Source organism: Diplotaxodon limnothrissa, linkage group LG10 (assembly GCF_057381915.1).
Source record: "Diplotaxodon limnothrissa isolate DT_005_m linkage group LG10, D_limnothrissa_male_GT1.1, whole genome shotgun sequence".
NCBI lineage: Eukaryota > Metazoa > Chordata > Actinopteri > Cichliformes > Cichlidae > Diplotaxodon > Diplotaxodon limnothrissa.
In genome coordinates this window covers 16,462,562-16,485,304 of record NC_140605.1, presented here as the reverse complement: position 1 = coordinate 16,485,304, position 22,743 = coordinate 16,462,562, and the positions used below count along the sequence as shown (strand labels likewise).

The 22,743-nt window shown below is 40.7% G+C and overlaps 1 protein-coding gene across 1 annotated transcript in view; it reads right to left on the bottom strand.

The window, feature by feature from the left end:
- Nucleotides 1-22,743, bottom strand: part of nrxn2a (neurexin 2a) — a 109,219-nt gene that overhangs the window by 64,333 nt on the left and 22,143 nt on the right. The window contains exons 7-15 of the mRNA XM_085364483.1: nucleotides 20,517-20,946; nucleotides 19,450-19,833; nucleotides 18,370-18,573; nucleotides 14,907-14,933; nucleotides 9,764-9,883; nucleotides 9,295-9,676; nucleotides 8,049-8,239; nucleotides 7,648-7,821; nucleotides 5,359-5,478 (exon numbers count right to left, since the gene is read on the bottom strand). Of these exons, the coding sequence (XP_085220609.1) occupies nucleotides 5,359-5,478; nucleotides 7,648-7,821; nucleotides 8,049-8,239; nucleotides 9,295-9,676; nucleotides 9,764-9,883; nucleotides 14,907-14,933; nucleotides 18,370-18,573; nucleotides 19,450-19,833; nucleotides 20,517-20,946 (2,032 nt within the window). The remainder of the gene's footprint in view (nucleotides 1-5,358; nucleotides 5,479-7,647; nucleotides 7,822-8,048; nucleotides 8,240-9,294; nucleotides 9,677-9,763; nucleotides 9,884-14,906; nucleotides 14,934-18,369; nucleotides 18,574-19,449; nucleotides 19,834-20,516; nucleotides 20,947-22,743) is intronic.

Genomic DNA, 22,743 nt, shown 5'->3' with positions numbered 1-22,743 from the left:
ATACTAGACTCTTTCAGCGAAGGCTGCTGTATGTCACTGGGACATAGCCAGGGTCCAGCTTTCCTCTACAGTGATGATCATCAACAAAAAAGCTGGGTCAGCTTGACACAGATGTTTTGCTCTCTGTGGAAGTTTGACTTCCATGACGAAATCGCAGGTGACTAATGCAAGTGGTTAAAACACAACTTCCAGGATGATCTAAAAATCACAGCTGTGCTTGAAAACGTGCACGAGGAGACGACCTTCAAGGAACTGAATTGTGGTCCAATTAAATCAGGCATGCTTTGTTTTTTGTGTAGGAAGTCAAATTTAATTCAGTCCCTTAATAATTCTAAAATCCTATAGCTGAAATATTTGAATTGAATCCATCGTCGGGCCTTTACGTGACAACTCTGCGTGTTCTCCCCACACACAGTCATCTATCAGAATGAGTATTAAGGTGAAATAAGAAACAAGGAGTAAAACCTTGCATGAACAGACATCTGTCCCATGGACAGAGACGTGTTTTCAGCAATGCATTAGCTATTATTAATTTCTGTATGCAGCTGGCAACTGCAAGATGTTGTACAATGGTCATGATGTAACTGAACTTGGACTTGAACCACTCAAGGTAACTGCAGAAGGACTTCTTTCACAAACTTCTGCATTCAAGCAGATTCATCAATCATACAGGACCGCTCTGTCCCAGCACGTAATGTTATATGACGGTGGTTGGCTTGAAAAATAACATTTATTTATTTTAATCCCATCCTGGTTTTACAACATCTAATTAATGTCTGCATAAATGCCACTGAATCTGATTGGTCTGAGTAGTTGGAACTGTGAATTCAATGGTGTATCTCTGTTAAACACAATATAGTCTCTTTTAATCTGACTTAAATTGAAGTGAAGTATACACAACTACCCATCTTTTTACAGAAAGCGAGCACAGTCAATTTCACTTTAGAGTTCAAGACTAAAGTGAATGAATTATACTGTAATTACTAAGGCCTTTCAAACAAGTAATGTATAAATGAAAGCTCTGGATTTTTAAATTGCAGCCTGATTAATATGTCAGCTTTATAATGTTTATGTTTCTCACAGAAGGGACGAAAGGCACAGAGGTCAGGTTTCCAAGAGATACAGTATGGTGATGGATCCCAAGCTAGTCCAAACCACTGACTTTAAATAGTCCAGATTTTGTAGTGTCTCAAAAGTCTATTCCTTATAGGTCACCAAGTTATGAACAGCAATGTTTTCTTGAGCCTCTGTCCCGGAGTGCAAGATTAAGTCTGAACCTCTATCCTGGATTATCCTTGTGGCCTTTGGGACACACTCATAATCGAGAATGACTCCACCTGAAATGAAGGTCAAAGGGAAAATAGGATTTGACTGAGCAGTGAAACTTCCAGTTTTTCTGCTCTTTAGAGTGCATTATAAAAGATGACATGTCCCCCTTTTTCACTCTTTACATAAACACTTGAAATATAATTATATAAAAATAACCACTGGTTTTTCAGACGATGAATTTGTACGTAAAACTAATTAACAGTTTTTTTTAAATGTCATATTTCTTTAAAAGTTGCATTTGGTCTATTTCAAATCTTTTAATAAGTCTTCCAGTTTTGCAATTTTGATTTAATTCATTATATCTTGTTAGAAAGTAAAAGCTAAAGATAATGCTTGCTAACAAGGCACGTGCAACAGGACATGCTGTCTACTGTAACTTGCCTGGAAACTCTGTTTACTGTCTGCCTTTTATCCACAGGAATCAAACAATTCCAGCGAAATGCTGATTTACAAATTAACACAAAGGTGGGCTCCAATCTGCTAATGCTATGGTTATGTAAAGCCATGTCAGGTGGAATTTCATGTGCTAGTTCAGTGTGCGGGGGGCTTACTGTACGTCGGCTGGCAGAGTTTGACGAGGTGGGAGGACACAGAAGATTAGAGAAGAACATGGGGGAAGAGTCACGTTTAGTTAAAATAAACGGTTGTCCATTGAGCAATTGAACATTGTATTATTAATGTCACGCCATTTTTTTTTTTACTGTGTTTTCTTTTTTTTAAAATAAAGTTTAAATACAATGTTTAGACTGTGGTTGTTATGACAGAAATTTTTACTGAATTTTACTTGACATTAGCACAAGTTGAAAATGCTCACATAGAGTACATGTTTCCATGCACTCTGTCTCCACACACACACACACACACACACGTAATGAATATGCCAAAACAATTATCTGCCACTGCAGAGGTTAACCAATAATTACAGACTCCATATGTTTACAGAAAGAAACGTTAAAAATTGAGCGCAGTGCATAATTCTAAGTGATTTTGGTGATAAAACAATGACCTAGAGATAATTAGCCCAGATGTTTATAGCAGACTTGGTAAATTGCTCACTTTATATGAATATCAATGTACTGAGGCACAAGCTAACTGAGAAAAAATGAGTTGTCTGACAAGCCTCCAGACTTCTCCAACTTTGTTTCTTATGAATCCCCTCTTGGAAAAAAAAAAAAAAAACACAAAAAAACAAAAAAACAAATCTGATCAGTAAAGCACACCAGTCGTCTTTCTCTTTAATGGTTGTTTCTTGGAATATATAGCTGACCTTCTGCGCTGGTGCACAGATGCAGCAGACAAAGGTGGGAGGAGTAGATCTGGCTTTAATGATGGCGAGATAAACAAAGCAGCAGATTGTGGTTTGGATGAGACAGGCTTTACCATTTAATACTGATGATTACAAAAGACGGTCCTGCCTACGTGTTTGTTTGTGTATTCACATTATAGTCACATTTCCATTAGTTTTAATGACTTCAATGATGGATCAATGTGAGGTATGAGGCTTGTTATTTCCTCCGAGTTGGACTGATGTATTGGTTTGACCTTTGATATTGGCCAGCGATGCCATTTACCACCCGCATGATTGAGAGCCCTCCCTGAACACTGCTAGATGAAAACCCAAAACGCTGCAATGAAATTCTTTTTCCCCCCCCTTTTGTTGCTGAAAATGTTATTATTGCCGCTATCTAAAAAGTGTCTCTTTCACGCCTTTTACAATTACAGGAATACATTTCAGATAAGTGAACACAGAAAATTTGTGGGATAGAGAAATGAAAGATCTGAAACATTTTCTGTTGGCAGCTTCTGTCCTGAAAATCAAAACACACTGACAGAACCACACTGATGCATCCGACAGCTAGATCACGGAGTGCTTGCCTCTGTTGCAGGCTAACAAATATTGCTGTAAATGCACTCATGTCTGCAACACTCAGAAAAAGATGGTGTGAAGATTTAGCCGTAGGCAGCCATTTGAAATTCCAGCTCAGATGATGTGATGTGCATGAGACAAACTGCAATTACAGAAAAATATTGAAATTCCACTGGAGATGGTCTCTATCTGATGCTGGGAGGGGTTTTATCATGCGTCCTTTGAACATTTTGTCGATTGCCATAATGTCTCATGACTGGAATCCTTTCCAAGGTTAATAAAGATCAACAATTTGTTTTTGCTGTTGTTGTTTACGTAAGCGGACATGCTGTTTGCTTTGACAAGCCACGGCCGACTAGAAGTATTATCTGTGTGGAAAGGGAATCAACACAAATATCTGCAGTTCTAATGGATGAAAGAAGGAGGAGGAAGAAAAAGAAGAAAAAACCAACTCTTTAGAATCATTTATGTGACATGGAAAATGCAAGAATTTTTTTAACTTGCCGTATCAAATTAAGTTGTTTGATTAAGGGCTAATAATGCTGTGAACTACCAAGTAAATACAGGAGCAGTATTGCTGATACCAATACTAACACTACTCCTTTTAACTTATAATGGCAGTATATGTAAATGCGCCTGTCTATAAAACACTTACATTTGCTACAGGCTATAAATAAAACATAGTGCATGGTAAAGGTATAGTTTTTTTATTTAAAAAATATTTATTTAACACAATCCAGTGGCCTGCATAACGAACTTAGAGGATAGAAACAAAGTATCGATCCAATCACACTAGTATCGATCCGATACCAATACCACCTTTGGTATTGATGCAATCAATATTTTCATTAGGTCCAATTCAAGCCTTTATTGAACAACAAATTCCTGCCTGTTCAAATGAAGTTACTGCAGAAACACTAAAAAGCACCAGCATATCAATCTGTAATACTAAGACATGCTGTAGCAGGTATTCAAACAGACTATATTCATATTTAAAATGACAATATCGTTTGAACTTTCACAAATCGGCGCAGTTATCCCGCTCCGTGACGTAGCACATTTAGATGTAAAACATAAAGCCTACAGTGGACAAACTACTGATTTTCAGATCTGTAGGCAATGACAGGAAGCACATTTGGCTGTGTATTTGTTAAAACTAGAAACTGTGGGAACAAGTGAAAGAAGAAGGCTGCTTGATGATATTAAGGTAAAGCCGGATAATCACCTACTCGAAAAAACACCTTATTTAGTGAGCTAAGCGCTCCACTTATGCTACACTCAGTGTAAACAGCCAACGGAAATTCGTTTATAATGATAATTGATGAGATGTGTTTTCCTACAATGTGAAGCTTCCCCTTACAAATTTGGCTTTCTTACACTCAGTGTTATTGCAAATTATCCTCTCACACTCGCCCTACAGCTTTCATAGCACATTGTCCTTTTCTTGCTTTAAACAACACACACCAGCACATTTGGATAATGATTACCGCAAAGACGTTTCTTTGTTACTCTAAATGCCTCTCCAGCAAATGAAGCCTAACTCACCCTGACCGATGAGCTCGAGGGGTATCGGGGGGGCTCCTGGTAAAAGTCGGGTCTTTTATATTTGATGTCGAGGGCCCTTTATAGTGAAAGCAGCAATCAGATGAGAAGTTTGAAATGCGGTGCTATAACTTTGTTATGCACAATTACAGCACAATCGGCCCATTGAGTTAGAAATGTAATATATTACCATGCTTTCAAATGTAGGCACAATATATGCAAATTTTCATATTCACATGGTTTTTGACTAATAGGAATAATAGAGTCTTATTGTTATTCGCTTAAAATAGCTACAATATACAATGGAGGTTTGATTATTACATCATTATTGGAGTGATGACATGAATCCTTAGTTTCCGCTACTACCTTACAGAGCAGCTGGTTTCATTTTATTAAGGGCAATCCCACAATTAACAGCCTCATTAATGAATTTTGCACATCTTTTCTTTCTTCCTGTAATCTTTTTAAAGCTCTAAAATCCAGTGACTCCATGAAAAAATGCCGTTGGCTATTCTTTTGAAAACAAATCATTTTCTTTGGCCAATTATTTGACTCTACGATCTGATCAGTAACATCTCAATCAGACTTTTCCCTGTGAGGTATAATACAGCTGCACTTACGGTCACTGCAGAAAGGCCCCCCGTAGGTGGTCATGGTGCAGTCACATGAGAAGCCCTCCCACAGCTGCAGGCACACTCCCTGGTGGTGGCAGGAGTCCTCTGTGCAGGTGGTGCTGGGACCTGCAGGGTATTTATAGCAGATTTACCAGCTGTTTTTCTGCCCCCACTTATTTTATTCACACATCTTCAATTCTAGCCTACCGGAATAAATAACATACAGCAAAAGTAACAAGCTGTGGTAAGCCAGTTTGATTTGGGGCACTTCAGCAGATGTATAAGAGTTCACTTAAAACTGAAGTTTTAACACACAATGGTAACACTGAAAATGTACTTAAATGGTTCAAACCCTGGATATGGATATTAAGAGTATAACAATTCACCAACTGTAGAGGGAAGGTATAACAAAACAAGGAAACCATCTTTTGACCGCAGGCCTAATGGCTTAATCACGATTGCAAGCATTTTCACAGTTGGCTTTTTATGTGAACAATCTGCAGAGAGTACAGCTTTTACCAGCGTTTTAGTTTTCGAATCGTTACAAGCCAATAGTACACGCACTCCATGTGGACTGACAACAGAAAATGTTTCTGAATCTTTATGTCAAAGGCTGAGAGAACCTTAATGCTAAAGATCAGAGCAGTTGAAGATCACTAGGAGCTGAACTAGATTCAACAATTCATTGAAAAACACATGCATGTTTAACTTAGGCCTGTCGTACTTGAGGCCAGACAGAATGTACTTTACCTGTTCAAACCCATCCGATGCTTCACAAAATAAACAATGTTGTGGATAACTATCAGCTTCATCCTCTTCACTTTACTCAGTGTTTCTTAAATAGAGCTATTGCAGCATGAATAACATTGCTGTCATGGACCAGTGGATGCTATAGACTGTGTGGAGGAGGACCCAAAGGCCGATGTGTGAAAGTGAACCGTACTGAACTGAAAGCAACCGGTTTTTTGGCTGTTTGCAAAATCAAAAAGGGGAAAACAGAAAACTATAAGCTACTAGAAAACACACAGGGGCTAAGAGACACTTCGGCAAAGGGAACAGATGCTCTGACGAAGACGTTATTATATATCTACGCACAGAAGGGCAATCAGGGAAGTGGAAACAGCTGGGGAAAACAAGACACAGCTGAACTAAACCACAGAGGATGAGACAAGGGATGAAAATCTAAAAGCAACTGACTGGACTGACACAAGAGGATGAAACACTAAGGGAAAACGAAACTCTAAAGAAAATCAGTGACTAGGGAAAAGCCAAAAACATTGTAAAATAAACAAAAAAGAAACCAATATCAAATAGAAAATAAAACTTGAAAAGTCTAAGATCTCACAAACACTGTTCAAGTGACCCAGGACCGTGACAAGTGATTTTTCAGGATCAGAATTGATTGATACTTTCACCCACGAACAAAAACGAGATGAAAATTTCCAGGGGAGGTGAGATCCAATCGAGATCCAATGCTCCCCTTTAAGACAATGTGTGATGTGGGAGAAGTTGGGAAACGATCCAGGTAAATAATATCCATTTGTGGATATTATAAGTGTGGAACAACTCTCACAACAGCAAACTTTAACTGAAACTTAATCGACTTTAGATTTAGTCCACAATAATACAAACAAAAATTCAAAAATTAAGACTAAAACTGAATGAAAATGTTCCGCTAAAATTAACACAGCAGCAAAGTCAATAACAAAAAAATTGAGAAAACTCAAAAATGTATTGAATCAAGTTCACATGACACTTTTGAGTTTTCTGGTCCCCCCCCCCCCAATCAGAGGAAGATTAATAATAATAACTAATTCACAACTGGGCCACAATCATTTTACACCAACTGAAGCTCCTCACCGGTAACTAATAAATGGTGCAAAACTGACAGAGAAAAATGTCTGACCTTCTCCAAGCGTCACCACCAGTTCAAGTACATATACAGCATACATCTATTCTGTCACATCCAGGTCGGCCTTTGTTAAGTAATGGCTACCTTATTTGAGATTTTTTGTGACTATTTAGCTTTGGCAGAACTGTCCACTCTGCTGAGTGTTTTCTTGTTAGAGGTCCATAAAAGCAGCTGAATGTCTTTACTGCTGCATGACAGTATTGCACGTTAGATTAGGTTGAAAGGAAATAATAATACACAGAACAACAAAGATGTTTCAGGCCCTAACAAATGAGGTGTGATTAATTTTCAGCTACCTGCTCCCCTCTTTTCAGGAGTACCACCTGTGAAGTACAATGAAATCAGAACACCGAATGATTCACAGGTGTTTCACATGTCCTCACCTCCACAGCCGTGCTCCACCTCCCCCACTTTGTGTAGGGCATCTGCTAGGAGGTCAGGGAGTCTTCCATTCAAGTCCACAGATGCCAGGCAGCCCTTGTATCCTTCCCGGGATGCTATTAGCCTGGGCAAGCTGCTGTACATGCTCTTCCCAACACCTCCAATGTACAGCTCCCCTTTAAGATAGAGGAATTGATCAGGAGGAAATTTGGCCAGAAAAAACATTTTCCGTATCCAAGTGCTTGCTAGTGCATGCACTGAACCACTCCGAAAAACAGCACGTTTTACACATGTACACACTTTAAATTTTGCAATATAGTGTTTTCTTCAGAGCAAATGTCAACAAAATTGACTATTAAGCATTAGTTTTTGCCACAAGTACCAACTATATCTTTAGTAATACCTTTCAAATCCAGGTTGCGGGCTCCATTGGAGTGCTGGGTGACAGTGCGGGAATCAATCTTGAGGATGTGCACATTGTTGCTGTCACGGGAAATCATCACATTGTGCCACTGGTTGTCATTTAGTGGCTTGTCAGAGTTTCCCTTCATTAGTGACGGCCCATTTCCCAAGTCAAAAACATAATGGATGTACCTGCACGACAACACAAATGTTTACAAACGCCATTTCCTATCTATAATTATTTCTTCACATGCCACATGCCACCAGCAACTCAGCAATACCACCTTTACGTAGCAAGCGGATAAGTAAAAACCGCCCGTGTGCGTGACTTTTATACGATTAAAGCGTGGTTCAAATTACTCCAGTGTCATGCGTGGCGATGCAGCTGTGCACACTTCTGTCTGCCAATCTGTTTTGTGGTTCTATTTCTGCCGGGCCTCAAACTACTCGAACATATTCAAGTATTTTGTTTATGTTCAAACAAATAACAGTGAATTTATGTAAACACAGAAGGTAATGCTTTAGGCACACCAATATGTTGACATTAAATTTTATCATTTAAAGGACACACTGTCAAAAACGACATCTTGCTTAAATCAAAGTAAAGCAACATCCATGAATAAGCTGCTACACTTCACTTCAATAACACCGAGCAGCCGGAAAACTATGACAGAAGTGTTGGAAACCATTTTTTTTGTCTGTGTTGTCTGCCTGAGCTTCTGCTGCAGGCTCCAGAGCTGAACAAGGCTTCCCGCTGACTAATTGCTTACTGGGAAGAAAGTCTGTGCAAGGTCTGACAGTGGGAAGATACAATTGTTGCTTTGCTTGCTCTGTTTTAACGACCTTTCTCTGCGATTCTCTCTGCAACAAAAATTATTTACGATGAATAAAACATTTGAAACGTATTTGAGATGGTGTCAAAGTGCCAAAATGTGCTTGAGTACGGGAACGAGTGTGACTTTTTTGAACTTGCGCTGCCTCTCTGTGCTCGACTCCCTTTAACAGAATTATTTATAATGAACAAATGATTTTAAAGCCATTTGGTATCTCTCTGCAGTGCTGCGGGGTGATGGATTCAAGATATGAATTATGATTAGGTAATTTCGAGGCCAGGAAATAAGAAAAGCTCCCGTTCGTGCTTTATTTTTCCAAGACAAATACTGTTTGGTTGGAATACAGTGAATGAAAAAATAAACCCCTTTTTCAGATTTCTTCATCACACATGTATATTAGACGCTAGTACTTACCCTTTGACTAGCTCCACCACAATGAAGTCACTTCCATCTCCTGAGTTGTAAAGGATCAGCCCGTCGGGGCTAGTGGTCTTGAACTGAAAGAAGAGGTGCATGGAGGCGTAGGCCTGTAAAGTGGAAAAAGCCAAGTAGCTGGCCTGCGTTAGGAAAGTTACAGGATTGGCAACAATGTGCCTCATGCCAAACCGAGCATTCAGCTCGCAGTAGGAGATGTCTCCATTCTTGCACTGGTCCAAATAGAGCATCTCATTGAAGGAGAGGGCTTGCAAATGTCCGATGAAGTTGGAAGGCACCACAGAGATGAAACGGCGCTCGCTCATGATCCCCGTCTCGATGTTGTTGAACTCCAGGCGGGTGTGGGCGCCGGTCATGTGGCCTAAGTAACAAAGCATTCTTTTTCAACTGAAAAACATTTCAGTATCTGTGCCTTTTTTCTACTATAGCCACTTTCTCCCTACTATACCTTCCACAGTCACGTTGTCTACAGAGAGCTGCAAGTTCTTCCCACGCCGTACCACTTTCACTGTGTGCCACTCGTTGTCATTCAGCTTCTCGCCTACAAGGAGTATCTCTGGTCCCTTGCCTAAGAGGAAGAAAGCGTCAAGTGACAATCATACCACATGAGCTCAGTGTACAAGTCTTCGACACAAAGCACTCAACATTTGAAGCACTCTCAGGGTGCATGCATTCATTTACTTATCACTCACACACAAAGCCACAAACCAGCAAGCAATAATTTGCATTTATTCAATACGCAATAATATGGGAAATGAGACAAAGAAACAGCTACAAAAGAGCCCATTCAAATCCGAATGTTTAAAATGTACTGCATGACACAGCTGCGCGTTCTCTGTGTAGGGTCATTTGGGTGATGTCTGTTGGTGGAAACATGTTGAGGCCATGCAGTATCTGGAGCCCTGTCTCAAACACGGAGCTTTAAGTTCCTGAATTTCTGCACTATCCTGAGCCTTTTTCAGTGGTTTCAAAATAGGTCACAGTGCAGAAGCTTGCCACTGCAGCACCGTCATCCCAAATCAGTGCCTATGCAACAGGCCGACACGGCAGTTCAAAGGAGTTCTGACATCGCTTGGGAAACTAATTGGCCATGCCTAAGCTGACTGCGCCTTTAGGGGTTTGTCTGTCTAATTGAGCTCAGGGTGCAGGAGAATTACAGGGGACGTACAGAGGACAATAAATGGAAAACATCAACTGGTTTCCGAACACTTCACTGTTTCATCCTCAGGGAAATAAAATGGTGACTGGAGACTTTGTCCAGAGCTGCATATCAAGTGTCTTCACAGCACACTGCATCATTTCACCGTCACCCTGCTGAATATTGACTACGCACACCAGAAAGATCAATCTCATCAAATCCCGCTCGCTGTATATTTGATGTCGTCGCTTAGATAATGAAAAACACACAACTTGCTGGATTCACGTCCAACACAAAAAACCCGAGAAATGTTTATCTTGTAAGTGACTATCATGATAGCAGAGGTACAGACGAGATTTGCTGTAATGAAAGAGGCAACAGCGGAATGCAAGACAGTACGGACTATTCGGCTTATCTGTGTTTCTGCATGGGGACCTCACCTGCTATCTAATGTCAGCATATGAAGCCAAACACAATAATATCAAAATAGAACAACAAAGTCAAATTTCTTGCAAGCACAAAACAAGAATTTCTCAATATTTTACACATAAAATTCAGTTTATATCATTATTACAATTGGATAGATCAAGACCCAAAGTGGTGATACTACAAGTGCAATACTGAACATGCTTTCAATCATATCATCATTTTAAAATTACACTCAGGCCACTCTTCTTGTTGTTGCAGTTGCCCTACATCTGTTGCTGTTGTGCACATTTGCACAACATCGTGTTAGTTCCGAGAAATCGCTTAGGGGTGAACTAAAGTCTGGGCATCCTTCACAAACAGTGTTAAATGCAATTAAAGGGGCTATGCACACGTTCATTAAGTATGTAAAACAGTACAGGTACAACCAGTAATGACTATTTTTCTAGCAAGAACAATTTCTCTTTGTCTGTTGTTTCCACTGGGATGTATTTCGACAACACAACTACCCAGTTACAATACAATACAATACAACTTTATTCCAGAGGTTTTAATCAGCTGAGGGTGACACAATAAATAACAGCATGCAAGCCCATGCTGTAGCGAGTTATCGATCAAAAAGGGAGGCCTGCCCTGGAGCTTACCCTGCTCTGTCACCTTTTATGACTGTAATGGGGAGGACTGCTTACTGAACTGAGCGTTATGTTCAACACGAGATCTCAAGACCTGTCGCTAACAATCGAGGCCATCTGAAAAATGTAAAGAGGGCAGAGAGCAAAGGCCTCGCCCCCCGTCCCTCTCCCAACTTATTTTTAAGCAACTGGAGGAGTCCCCCCCTGCTGGCCATTTTAAAGAATGCAGCTTCAAAAGTGACCTATTGTGCTAATTTACAACTCAGCGTAAAGTACTTTTGCACACCTCACAGTTCAAAATTAATCCTGGTTCTTCTGATACTGGGTGTTGGTACAGCATCTTAGTTCATACTGTCTGAAACAACTTTAAGATGATCCTACTTTTAACCCATCTTTTATAAAGCATCCACAGAATAAGGGCAATGGCATCAGTGGTCCTGGCCCCTTATTGAAATCCAATAGTGTGGTTGCTATAGCAGTGAGGTGGGATGTTAGCTCATATAGCTTGATTATGGATACAGTTTAAAAATGAACGATGAATGAATGATCCATGGGTGTGAAGTCAGAAAGAAGCTTACCGGTTCACTGCAGCGAATAGTTTAAATAGTTGCAGCAGGGTAAGTAATTTATATAACAATAAATAATGAATGTTGTCTCTCAATACTTTTAAATAAAGAAGCAGCATTTTAAATGTATATTTTATGATAGAAAGAGTTATCTGTAACACTGCAGAGTGGATCAAAATGGTGGAATAGAAAAGTGTATTCACCACAGACATCTGATTGTAAACCCTTTGAAATCGGTCTGCCTTTCAAAAGCTTGAAAGAAAGGTCCATATTGTCCATTCTGATCCCCAGCTGTATTTGAGTGATGCTTTCAATAATAACTTCAAAGGCTCGATGGAGTTATACAGGTCAGACTCATGAGTGAGCTGAGACTATGGCTGCAGGATTTGCGTCTTAATAAAATGCAAATTTGTCGAACAAATGCCTCATTTCAAAAGTGTGCGCACCACGCTTTCCCAGACTCCATATAATTAATCAAGAACACTGCAGCAACATTTGTTCTTACAGCGATTACCCTCCCACTGTGTATCCAGTTGTGGACAGTTTCCAAGCAGCTGTTGCAGATGGGCTTTCCTCCCAGATTCCTTTGGAAGTAAGCTACATTTGAAAGACACCTTGCCTGAGAAATTCCGATTTCTCAGGCAATTCCGATTTGCCTGAGAAATAATTTGCCTGCAGTCAAGTTAGAAGGTAGTCCATCAAAGCGGGGAAAACAAATGTATTTAAAAAAGTACATAACCCAAACTGTACGGTAGCGCTGTTTTTGGTGATTAGTGTCTTAATAATTTAAGCAGGTAGTTCTGCAGTTTAAAACTCTGTGTACATCTTGTAATATTGAATAACCATTAGGAAGCCATTCATTGCCACATGTGCCCAGTTAAGCTATTTTAGAGGCAACTGATGCAGGATACAAGCAGTTTAATGAATACAGAAGACACAAATAAAGTGGACAATGCACAATGTTATAATGCCATCTGCTGGTAGAGAAGGAGAATTTCCAGGGCAGATATCTGATGAAGATAATAGATAGGCAGGCAATGCTCAATGCATTTTTCTCTGCTAAGCTTTCTTTGCATAAGGTTTCATCTGTATATTTTCCACTGAGTGCAACAAATCATTTAAAGTGGATTATAAACCGCTTTTATGCAGGTGAGATAGCACACAGGCACCTAGTTTCCATTCAACCATCCACACACATAAAACCAGACACACAAACACACATTAATGCACACATTTTACTCACCTCGCACAGAGAAAAACAATATAATTGATTCAATATAACGAGCAGTTCAATAATTTCATACATGTGCAGTAAATCTGTGTACAACTGTATTGTAAAAGCTGTTAAAACCTGCACCTAACTGACTGCGGGTTATCGATTCTTTACTTACCTGGGATTCACTGTCAAATATATTTGAGAGTACACAAAGAGTTGTCTTTATCAGAGTATCTACCTCTCGTGATTTTAAATGCATAATAATTGGCAATAGGGCGGCTTTTCTGCGAATCGTTTTCTAACACGAACACCGAGAGGTTTTTATTCTGAAGTATCAAAGAATTATTCATACATGAGGGGTGGGAACAAGCTTTCAGTCCGCACTCAATTATAGTGATAACTTTTATAAGCATTCATAAGCCTCCTCTGTATACGATGATCTAAATCAGAGAGCCGCTCACCTCTCCACCGGCAATAGCGTTTATCTGTTTCTCACACCGCTGTAGTCTGAACCCAAACTTAAATTGCCTGTCTATCGGGCGAGAGCAACAATCTGCATCATAAATTCCAGCATCACTGCGGTGCGACCTGAACTCCCACTCCACTTCACAAGAGCAGAAAAAACCAGCAAATCTATTCCGTTAATCCAGGGGAAAATCTTACTTTCAGTATTCATTTTCCTTTGGGTCAGCTGAATTATTAAAAGACCCTGTAGCTTCATGAAAATGTTTTTTTTTCTTCTTTTTGGATAGATTCTCATCTTTATTGCCATTTTTTAGCTTATGTTTTCAGTTCATTTTCAACATTTATTTCATTTATTGCCCTGTACTTTATGGCAAACAGTCAACGATGTGCAATCAAAACGTTTATTGATGAAAAGAGCAATCTGTTAATCTGTTAATGAGGCATTGGTAATCAGAGTAAAAGGAGATGGGGTATTGAAAAGATATTTAAACATGGAACATGTTTCGTGACAGTTACTCTAATAAAAAGGTGTCCAGAGCTGCGAATTGTCTGCACCAATCTGTATCTATTTTTACACATTTTAGCCAAAACAAGTCATTGATTTTCTGAAGCTCTGCTATTGATCTGATTTCATTCTAACCTTTAAGTTTATCTCAGCTCTGTCACTGCAGTCTGATTACTCCTAATAAAGCAGTTGTTTTTTTTCCCTAAAATGAAATTGAGACACTGATTTTCCCACTAAAGACAATTACGGGTTATATTTTAACTGCACCCAATTATCAGCTATGTGAGCAAATTAGTCAGAGGCAGATGAATGGCAGACTCATTGGCAGCCCAACAGCAGACTATTGTATGTCAAAAATAGCTACATATGATTACAGCATCATGTGTCTAATTTGAATTGGTAGATTTCATGACAACAGGATCCCAATTATATTCAACTGTACAGCTGCGTGCCACAGTGAAGTCTCACTCATGTTCTTATCTTTATACTGATGCTTGTGAGGAAGATAACAGCAACAGTAAACAAAGACAATTGTGTGGCAGAATAAATGAATTATATTCTCTTTCATGTGGGAGCAGAGGCACAGAGCATGTTCCTAAATCATGGTACAGTAAATAAAATCATAATCATAGGAGACACTTACTGAGATTACAGCCTATCCTGATACAATCTGGTGAGAGAGAGAGTGAGATGGTGAGATTAAAAGAAAAAAAAAAAGAGAGAACAGCACAAGAGGAGATCATTTCACATCCTTCAAGGTACATTCTGCAGACAATTCAGTGCTTTTCAGAGCCCACCATCCGGGGACAGCCTGAAGAGTCTAAACCGCCACCTTCCTCTCTGAGGAAGAAAAAAGGAACGGTGAGTGAAAGGGAAAAAAAAATTCCCAGCATGTGTCTGGCACCGCTGGAAATACAAGACACCCGGTCAAAGTTGGGATCAATGAGAGTTTTATGGACAATAAAAGTAGAGGTGCAGTGAAGTTATTTTTAGCATCCATACCGGCTCTGCTACGACTGCTTAGGTTAAGAATCGGCAGGATTTATCTGTTTCAGATAACACGACTGATCGCTCCACCTACATCTGCTTTGGGGTAATTCGGCAAACTCACACTGCTGTGAGGAAAATTGTCAGATAACAAAATTGGAAAATGAAACTCGTATTAGATTTGAGTGTCTCACGAGGAGATAATTATGCTGATTTTAACATGAGAAACATGAAAACCTTTCTCTGAGAATAGACACAGAGAACAGGTGGCTACTGAACAATAAACAGTCACAGACGTCACTGAGGCTGAATTTGCAGTCAGCGACAAGTAACCTGTACACCACTGAGATATATGATCAGGAAATAGTTGTTGAAGCTAGGTTAAGAGGAGAAGTGATGATCAAGCTTCATGCCAAGAAAGAGTACTTCAGAGGCGATCTTTGCTTTGAGAGTGTTGATGAAGAAGCATAGAGAAGGTCAGAAGGAATTGCACTGCATCTTTCAGGATAGAGCATATGATATGATACGGTAGAAAGTATATGTTAGGGTGCCAAGAGTGGAGGTGTGGTACTGCAAGGGGAAAACAGGAGCGGGAGAGAAATTTCAGAGGGTGGTGCAGGACATGTATGAGGACAGTGGTGAGGTGTGCAACTGATGTGACAGATGGGTTTTTAAGGTGGGGGTAGGATTATATCAGGGATCACCTCTGAGGCCCTTGTTGATTGTAATGGTAACTTGGTAACTTCGATGTTCACAGATAACACCGTGATCTGTAGTGAGAGTAGGGTGCAGTTGGAAAAGAGCCTGGGGAGGTGGAGGTATGCTCTGGAGAGAAGAGTAATGAAAGTCAGTAGAACAAATAAACGAAGAAAGAATAAATGTGAGTGAGTGAGAGAGGGGTAATAGTGAAGAAGCAAGGAGTAAAGATATCAAGGTGTATGAGTGTCTGAGGCCAACTATTCATAGAAACACTAAACAAGTCAGGTCAAGAAAAGAGAGTGGATGGAGACCAGTATCAGGCGTGATTTGTGACAGAATATAGCAGCATGAGTGAAAGGGAAGGTTTGCAAGACGATAGTGAGACCTGCTATGGTGTGTGGTTTGGAGACGGTGGCACTGACAATAAAAGACAGGAGGTCGAGCTGGAGGTGGCTGAGCTGAAGATGCTATTTTCATCGGGAGTGACCAGGATGGACAGTATTAGAAATGAGTATATGAGGGAGACAGTTCAAGTCGAGAAGCAAAAGTTAGAGAGGCTAGGTTGAGATGGTTTGGACGTGTGCAGAGGAGGGACAGTGGATTGGACAAAAGTTGTTAAATATGGAGCTGGCAGGAGGGAGGAAAAAGAGGAAGACAACAAAGGTTGTGTGACAGAGGATGGGGTGAGACGGAGGCAGTGGGGACCCCTAAAGGGAGCAGCTTAAAGAAGAAGAGCCTGTGCAATCTAATATATGAGAGGTTAATCAACTAGTAGTCCGTAGATGTAATACATTATAAGTATATTCTTCATGACTGTGCTTTTTTATGCACAAATTATTGTCGTTTATTAAATCTGGTAGGCTAATGCACCTCTACTGAAAAAGCCCAACTCTCGATCCATCTTCAGCTCAAATTGCTGTTTGTCCTGCAGGCTTGACGGTAATATATTTTCCGAGTTACACACAGAGGAAAAGTGGCGATTTGCACAACCTGCAGCCTCAGTGATAGTTACACCGTGAAAAAAGTGACAACAGCACAAATGTAATGCTTTGCCACCATTTTCTCATATCTACAACAGTGACTATCTTCTCAATCCAGCTGAAATGTTCACATTTTTGGCCTCAAAATGGGCTCACCCACACATCATTTGCATGTTCTGAATAATGAAACCAATTTAACCAACTGTGGTTCAATATGTCGGTGTAAGTTATGTGGCTGCAGAGTGCTCTCAGGCTGTCAACCATCACAGAGCAGTGGATACAGACAGCCAGAGACCAGAGTGACTTTCTGCTGCGGATGTGTGTCTGCATGTGTGCGTGCGCGTGAGTGCGTGTGTCTGTACGGCCATCGCTGGTACTCTCTGTTCAGTGAAGCGGCTCTAAACTGGAAAGGCCAGTAAATGTGAGGGGAAGGAACTACAATGGACACATCTACAATGTGAGCAGTTTAAGCGGTAATATTTCAGCGTAATGACGGATCAGGTCTCTGACTGCCTTCTCCTTGAACTGCAGACAAGCCATTGAAGGGCTGAAAGAGCCGAGACGGTCAGGTGGGACCTGACCAAGGGATGAACTGAAAGAGTGAGTGAGTGAAAGAGAGAGAGAGAGAGAGAGGCAGAGAAAGAGCGAGAGAGAAAGATAAGGCAGAATATACATACACATATACAGTAGCCTAAAAAGTCACTAATCCCTTGTTTTTCCACAGCTTTTTGTATTTTGTTCTGCATTTTATGTGCATTGTCTTTAGAGCACAAAAATATACATTTTCTCCCTTTCTTTCCTTTCTGCCTCTGCAGTATAAGGTATTAGATAAAGACATAACCTTGAAACATATTTTAACGTCTACTTCAAAGCAAAGTTTAGACATAACTGTGACGTCTCGTTATATTGACGCTTTAGCTCGTATTGGGTGTAAACACAATGGCACTTGCATATCATACTATTTTTCTCTCTATATAGTCTTGTCTGTATCTGAAGACAAACAAATATTTAGCAGGTTATAATATGCATCTTTTTTGACGTTATTTGGAATGTTTCTTTAAAATTTCCTGGTTTAAAGCAGAGCTGGCAAAAAAGAACGCTGACAAGGATATCCCCTAATGACATCACATTATGCTACTTTTTAATTTAAACTGATAATTCGTTATTTAATTAATTCATTTTCACTTAGACCCAGCTGCTCTTTCTAAAATTGACAGAACCACTGCAGGCCTCTGAAAAAAATTATAGGAGCATGCAAAACAACCAGGGGTGTGTGCTTTACTCTTCTTTTTTTTTAGGCCACTGTATATACTGTGTATGCAGATGGGGATGAGAGAGCCTCAGACAGAACAAATACACAGAGGTATCTGTCTAAGTAACGCGGCCTAAAAGTTCAAGAGGGATTACAGTATGTGCTCATATTCGCCGCAGCAGCATTACCCAGGTTCACAGTGAGTTTCACTCTGCCTCCATCCAGCTCCAAGCGCAAGGTGTCTGCAGACTGCTGGGAGGTGGTGGCCATCAGCAGTCCATAGGCCCTCTGGGACATAAAGCGCAGAGACACGTCCTCGGCCTCTGTGTGCAGCGTCCTCGGCAGTACCACTTTTAGATACATGCTGCCGTCATAGCTCACCATGGTGGCCTCTGCAGATTTAGGAATTGGATTTGACCAAAAACGGGAGAGAAAAAAAGTGTTAGCAGACATCCAGAGGGAATCGCAGCGTGAAATTAAAAACACGAAGAGGCATTTATGGAGCGAAACCTAAATTTGGTCTGAGATTATTTTGGGTGCGACATGATATCCTTTTAGATTGCAGTTTTCATCTGCCGCACCAGATGGCAGAAAAAGCCTGGAGCAAACAGAGAGAGTGGCGAGATTGCAGGCGCAATCAAATTTCTGAAGGATTTATTCCCAACACAGCGCAATAGAAGGGGGATTTTCATTCCTCATACTATTAGCTGCCAATGGAGCTGCGTAATTTGGCCTGCACGGTGAATGCAGAGTGATTCAGGCCGAATCACTCTGCTGAAGAACCACTGCATTTCTGATGAAATACTCATAGCACTGGTAACCTCGTGATACTGACAATCCACTAATGAATCGCTCTACTGTAGGTAAATACCGCAATTTGCTGTTGAATGGCTCACATTAAAAACAGCATCATTTTCCATAATACTGTCACTGTCACCAGGTTGGTTTGTATATTTGGAGAGTTATTCTGGATTGAGAGCATGCCTCTCATTTGAATAGAGATGGCATTAGGCAGTATGATCATAATGCAACTGCAAATGAAATTCTTATTGTTTAGGAAGCTTGAGCACTAAGTCCTTTTGATAATGAAATTTGTCTATAGCTACATTGTTTCTATATTTACAGAGACTTTTAAGCCACTACACACCTAACTTAATAAATAAAATACTAGCCAAGTGTGCTAAAAGCTTTGCAGCACCTTTAAAAAGAAAAAAAAAAACACACATTTATCTTCCCCATCTACTGCCATCCTTCTTAGATACTCTTACCCTTCTCGCAGCTGGGGCCTAGGTACCCAGTACTGTTGCAGTCACAAATATGGCGATTCCAGCCCTCTCTGCAGTGTCCACCATTGGCACATGTGTCTCTGGTACACCTGACGTGAGTCTCCCTGGTGCAGAAGCTGCTGACACCTGTGGCGCTTTGAATTTCTGCCAGCCTCCGGAGGTTACGGCTCTGTCCATCAATGAACAGGTCCCTCACACAGCCCACGTAGCCGAGGCCGAGGGACGCAGTCCATACCTCAGGGGGCAGCATGAGGTTTTGACGATCCTCTGGCAAACCTCCAAGATACATGTCCCCATCCAGATCAAGGATCTCACTGCCTTCATTAGCAGAAAAAGGGATGCTCTGGCTGTTCACTGAAATAAAACCTGTGGGCCAGGCATTAAGTGTGAGTCAACTTGCACTTACACAGTTTTTTTTTTTGTTGCAGAAAAGGAAGACAGGTGTGTGCGTGGGTTGTGCTGAATGAAAGGCAAGAACAAACTGCGAGATTGAGGAAGTGGGCACCAGGCTGCTTGTCTTAAAAAAAAAAGTGAATATAATAAAAATGCACTATGTGTCCTTGGGAGATTATTTTGCTTTTGGGCAAAAGCAAAAACTAAAACTTGATCTGTAAAAGTGACGACCTGTGAATTTGGGACCCTTGAGAAGAAATGGATTTTATTTATAGAAACGTGAGGCCAAAATAGAAGAAGTGCAATCTCGTCTTCCACATACGTACCGCACTAATAAGTCAGGCAATTCCTAATTTGAGTTGGGCGACTGTGTAATTGGCCACTTGTTAAATAGGTTAACACAAATTTAAAAATGTCACATGTAGATTATAGCAACTAAAAATATAATTGTAATTAAAAGCTAATATGCATGCATGTTTCACCGCAGTGAATAAAAAACAGGAGCGTGCCAGAGTGACTGTATCCACGCTGACATATGGCGATTTCACAGCTTGGAACCTTTTATAGTCTGCTCCACAGCTAAAACTAGAGAAACACTGCAGCAGAAGCAGACAGAAGGCGTACCCCGCTTTCACAAAAACACAACACTGACTTACCATTGCGCCCTTTTCTCTGGAAGTCCACATGGCACCACTCGCCATCATTGAGCCTCTTGCTACTGGCTTTCATCTTGATGCTGCCAGAGCCCATATCCATGACGAGGAAGAGAAATCCGTCGAGCAGCTCGATGGCAAAGAAGTCGGCCCGGGGCTTCCTATCAGGCTGCGTGCCCTGCAGGCTGCCATGGCTGAACAGCATAAGGCCGCTGGGCTCTGTGGTGCGGAAGTCGAAAGATATGGACCCCGTTTTCTTTGTGTTCCACCTGGGCAATGTCAAGTAGGCAGACGGCGTGTCGAAGGTGACCGGCTCCAGGGCTTCCACATCCTCGCAGCTGAATATCAGGTCACCATGGATACTGATCTTGGGGTCTCGCTGTTCAGCCAGCCGTGACAGCTCGAGTCTAAACTCATTATTCTTGTAGACCACCTAATAAATGAGAGAGATGTCGTGGTGAGATGACAGCTGGAAAAGCGGAATGAATTTAGTGCAAAGGTTGAATATTAGTCATCAATAAACACGACAATCAATAGGACACAGCAGCCGACAACACGGTGAATCATTCCTGAACCCGGAGCTGAGACAGAAAGCACTTTAGTGATTTTACATTTGAGTGCATTTATTCTGCAGGATTTCAGGTAGATCATAAAAATATTTTAATTACCAACAAATTATGAGGAGATTATCACGAGACAACAAGAAGGCAGCAGGTGTTAAACCGCTTGTGAAATTGCAAAAAAAAAAAGAAGGAAAAAAAAGAAAATGCATTTAGATTTAGATGCAAATGCTTATATTTTAGACATTTAACTGGCTCATTTAGGAATGCACAATGTGTCTGACATAATCATCTTAAATTCAGAGCGGAGGAACAGGAGGAGGAACACTGCACCCACACGATGGCAAACAATTTGGTGTATTTATACCGAGGTAAACTGAAAGAGATCAAGTCAAGGCAGAGATGGTGAGTGGGAGAGAGGCGGCCTTGACCCTTTACAAGCTCAGCGCGAAATTTATTATTTAAAATGGGTAAATTTAGTAAACATGCACTCGTGATCTGCAGAACAGTCGTTAAAAAAAAAATCCAATTTTGCACTCCGGCATGAATAAATGTACATGAGAAACTCATTTGCCTTTGAGGAATATTTTGCTGGTGATTTAATATTTTAGTGAAATTCAAAAACAACCTTTTGTACATATATTTACTTGCATATACTGTACAAGGCTCCAGATAGACAATGCCTATTTTCAACATAAAGCATACTGGGAGAGAATGCCTGCGCAGGCTTCTTTGTCTTGTTGTTGTATTTTCTGCTTTCATTCTGGCTTCATCAATATGCACAGTAGGAAACCGCGGTCCTTGTCTCATTTTGTATCAGTTGTAAGTCACCCCGAGCCCACTGTTATTTGCCACATCACTCTGCAACCAGTCACTGCCTGAGGTGACACACCACACAGCACAGAGGACTAACAGCAGAGCTGAGAGGCAATTTGAGCCAATATCACACTTCACACTGCCTCAGTGTGACTAATTAAGCAGTGAAATCAGATGGCGAAACTGACCATCGAGAAATGAGTGTAACAAGCAATTTTAAAATGGGAAGACAGTCAATCAAGGCAGTCACTTACACAAAGAGGGAACAGCGTGTTTTCAGTAAACAACCAACAACACCAGCGAAAACGCACAGATGGCTACAAAAAGACACTGTGACCTCTGCAGGGCTATTATATAAGCCAAAGGACAAAGCAAGAAGCGGAATCCTATTTCACCAATTCAGATGCTTGTTGTTTGTGACATGGATTACAGAGTATCCCAAAACACAAGAAATAAAGCCCTTTAGTGCCAACCGGCAAAGTCCCTGTGTCATTTATGTTCAAAAAGTACAGCATAACAAACTGTGAGAATGAGGACCTTCTCTTCTCCCAACAGCCGTGTGAAGACGTTCTCCATAACCAAATTGGGTGCAATCTGTGAAGCATTAAAGTACACGTAGCTAATGGTTAGGCATGTGATATCTGGAAGGTACACGCACGGCAGCATAATAAAACGACATAGCGGCAACTTTGAAAAACAAATTCATCTCTGCCTGCTGGTTGTGACATTCATCTGAATGTTTCTCCTGCACTGATGAACCTGATGGCCTCTCCTCAGCAGCTCTCATATCTACTATCCTGAAACATGTAGGGAGATTAGTCATTGCCTACGCTGTCTACATTCAGTAAAATAAG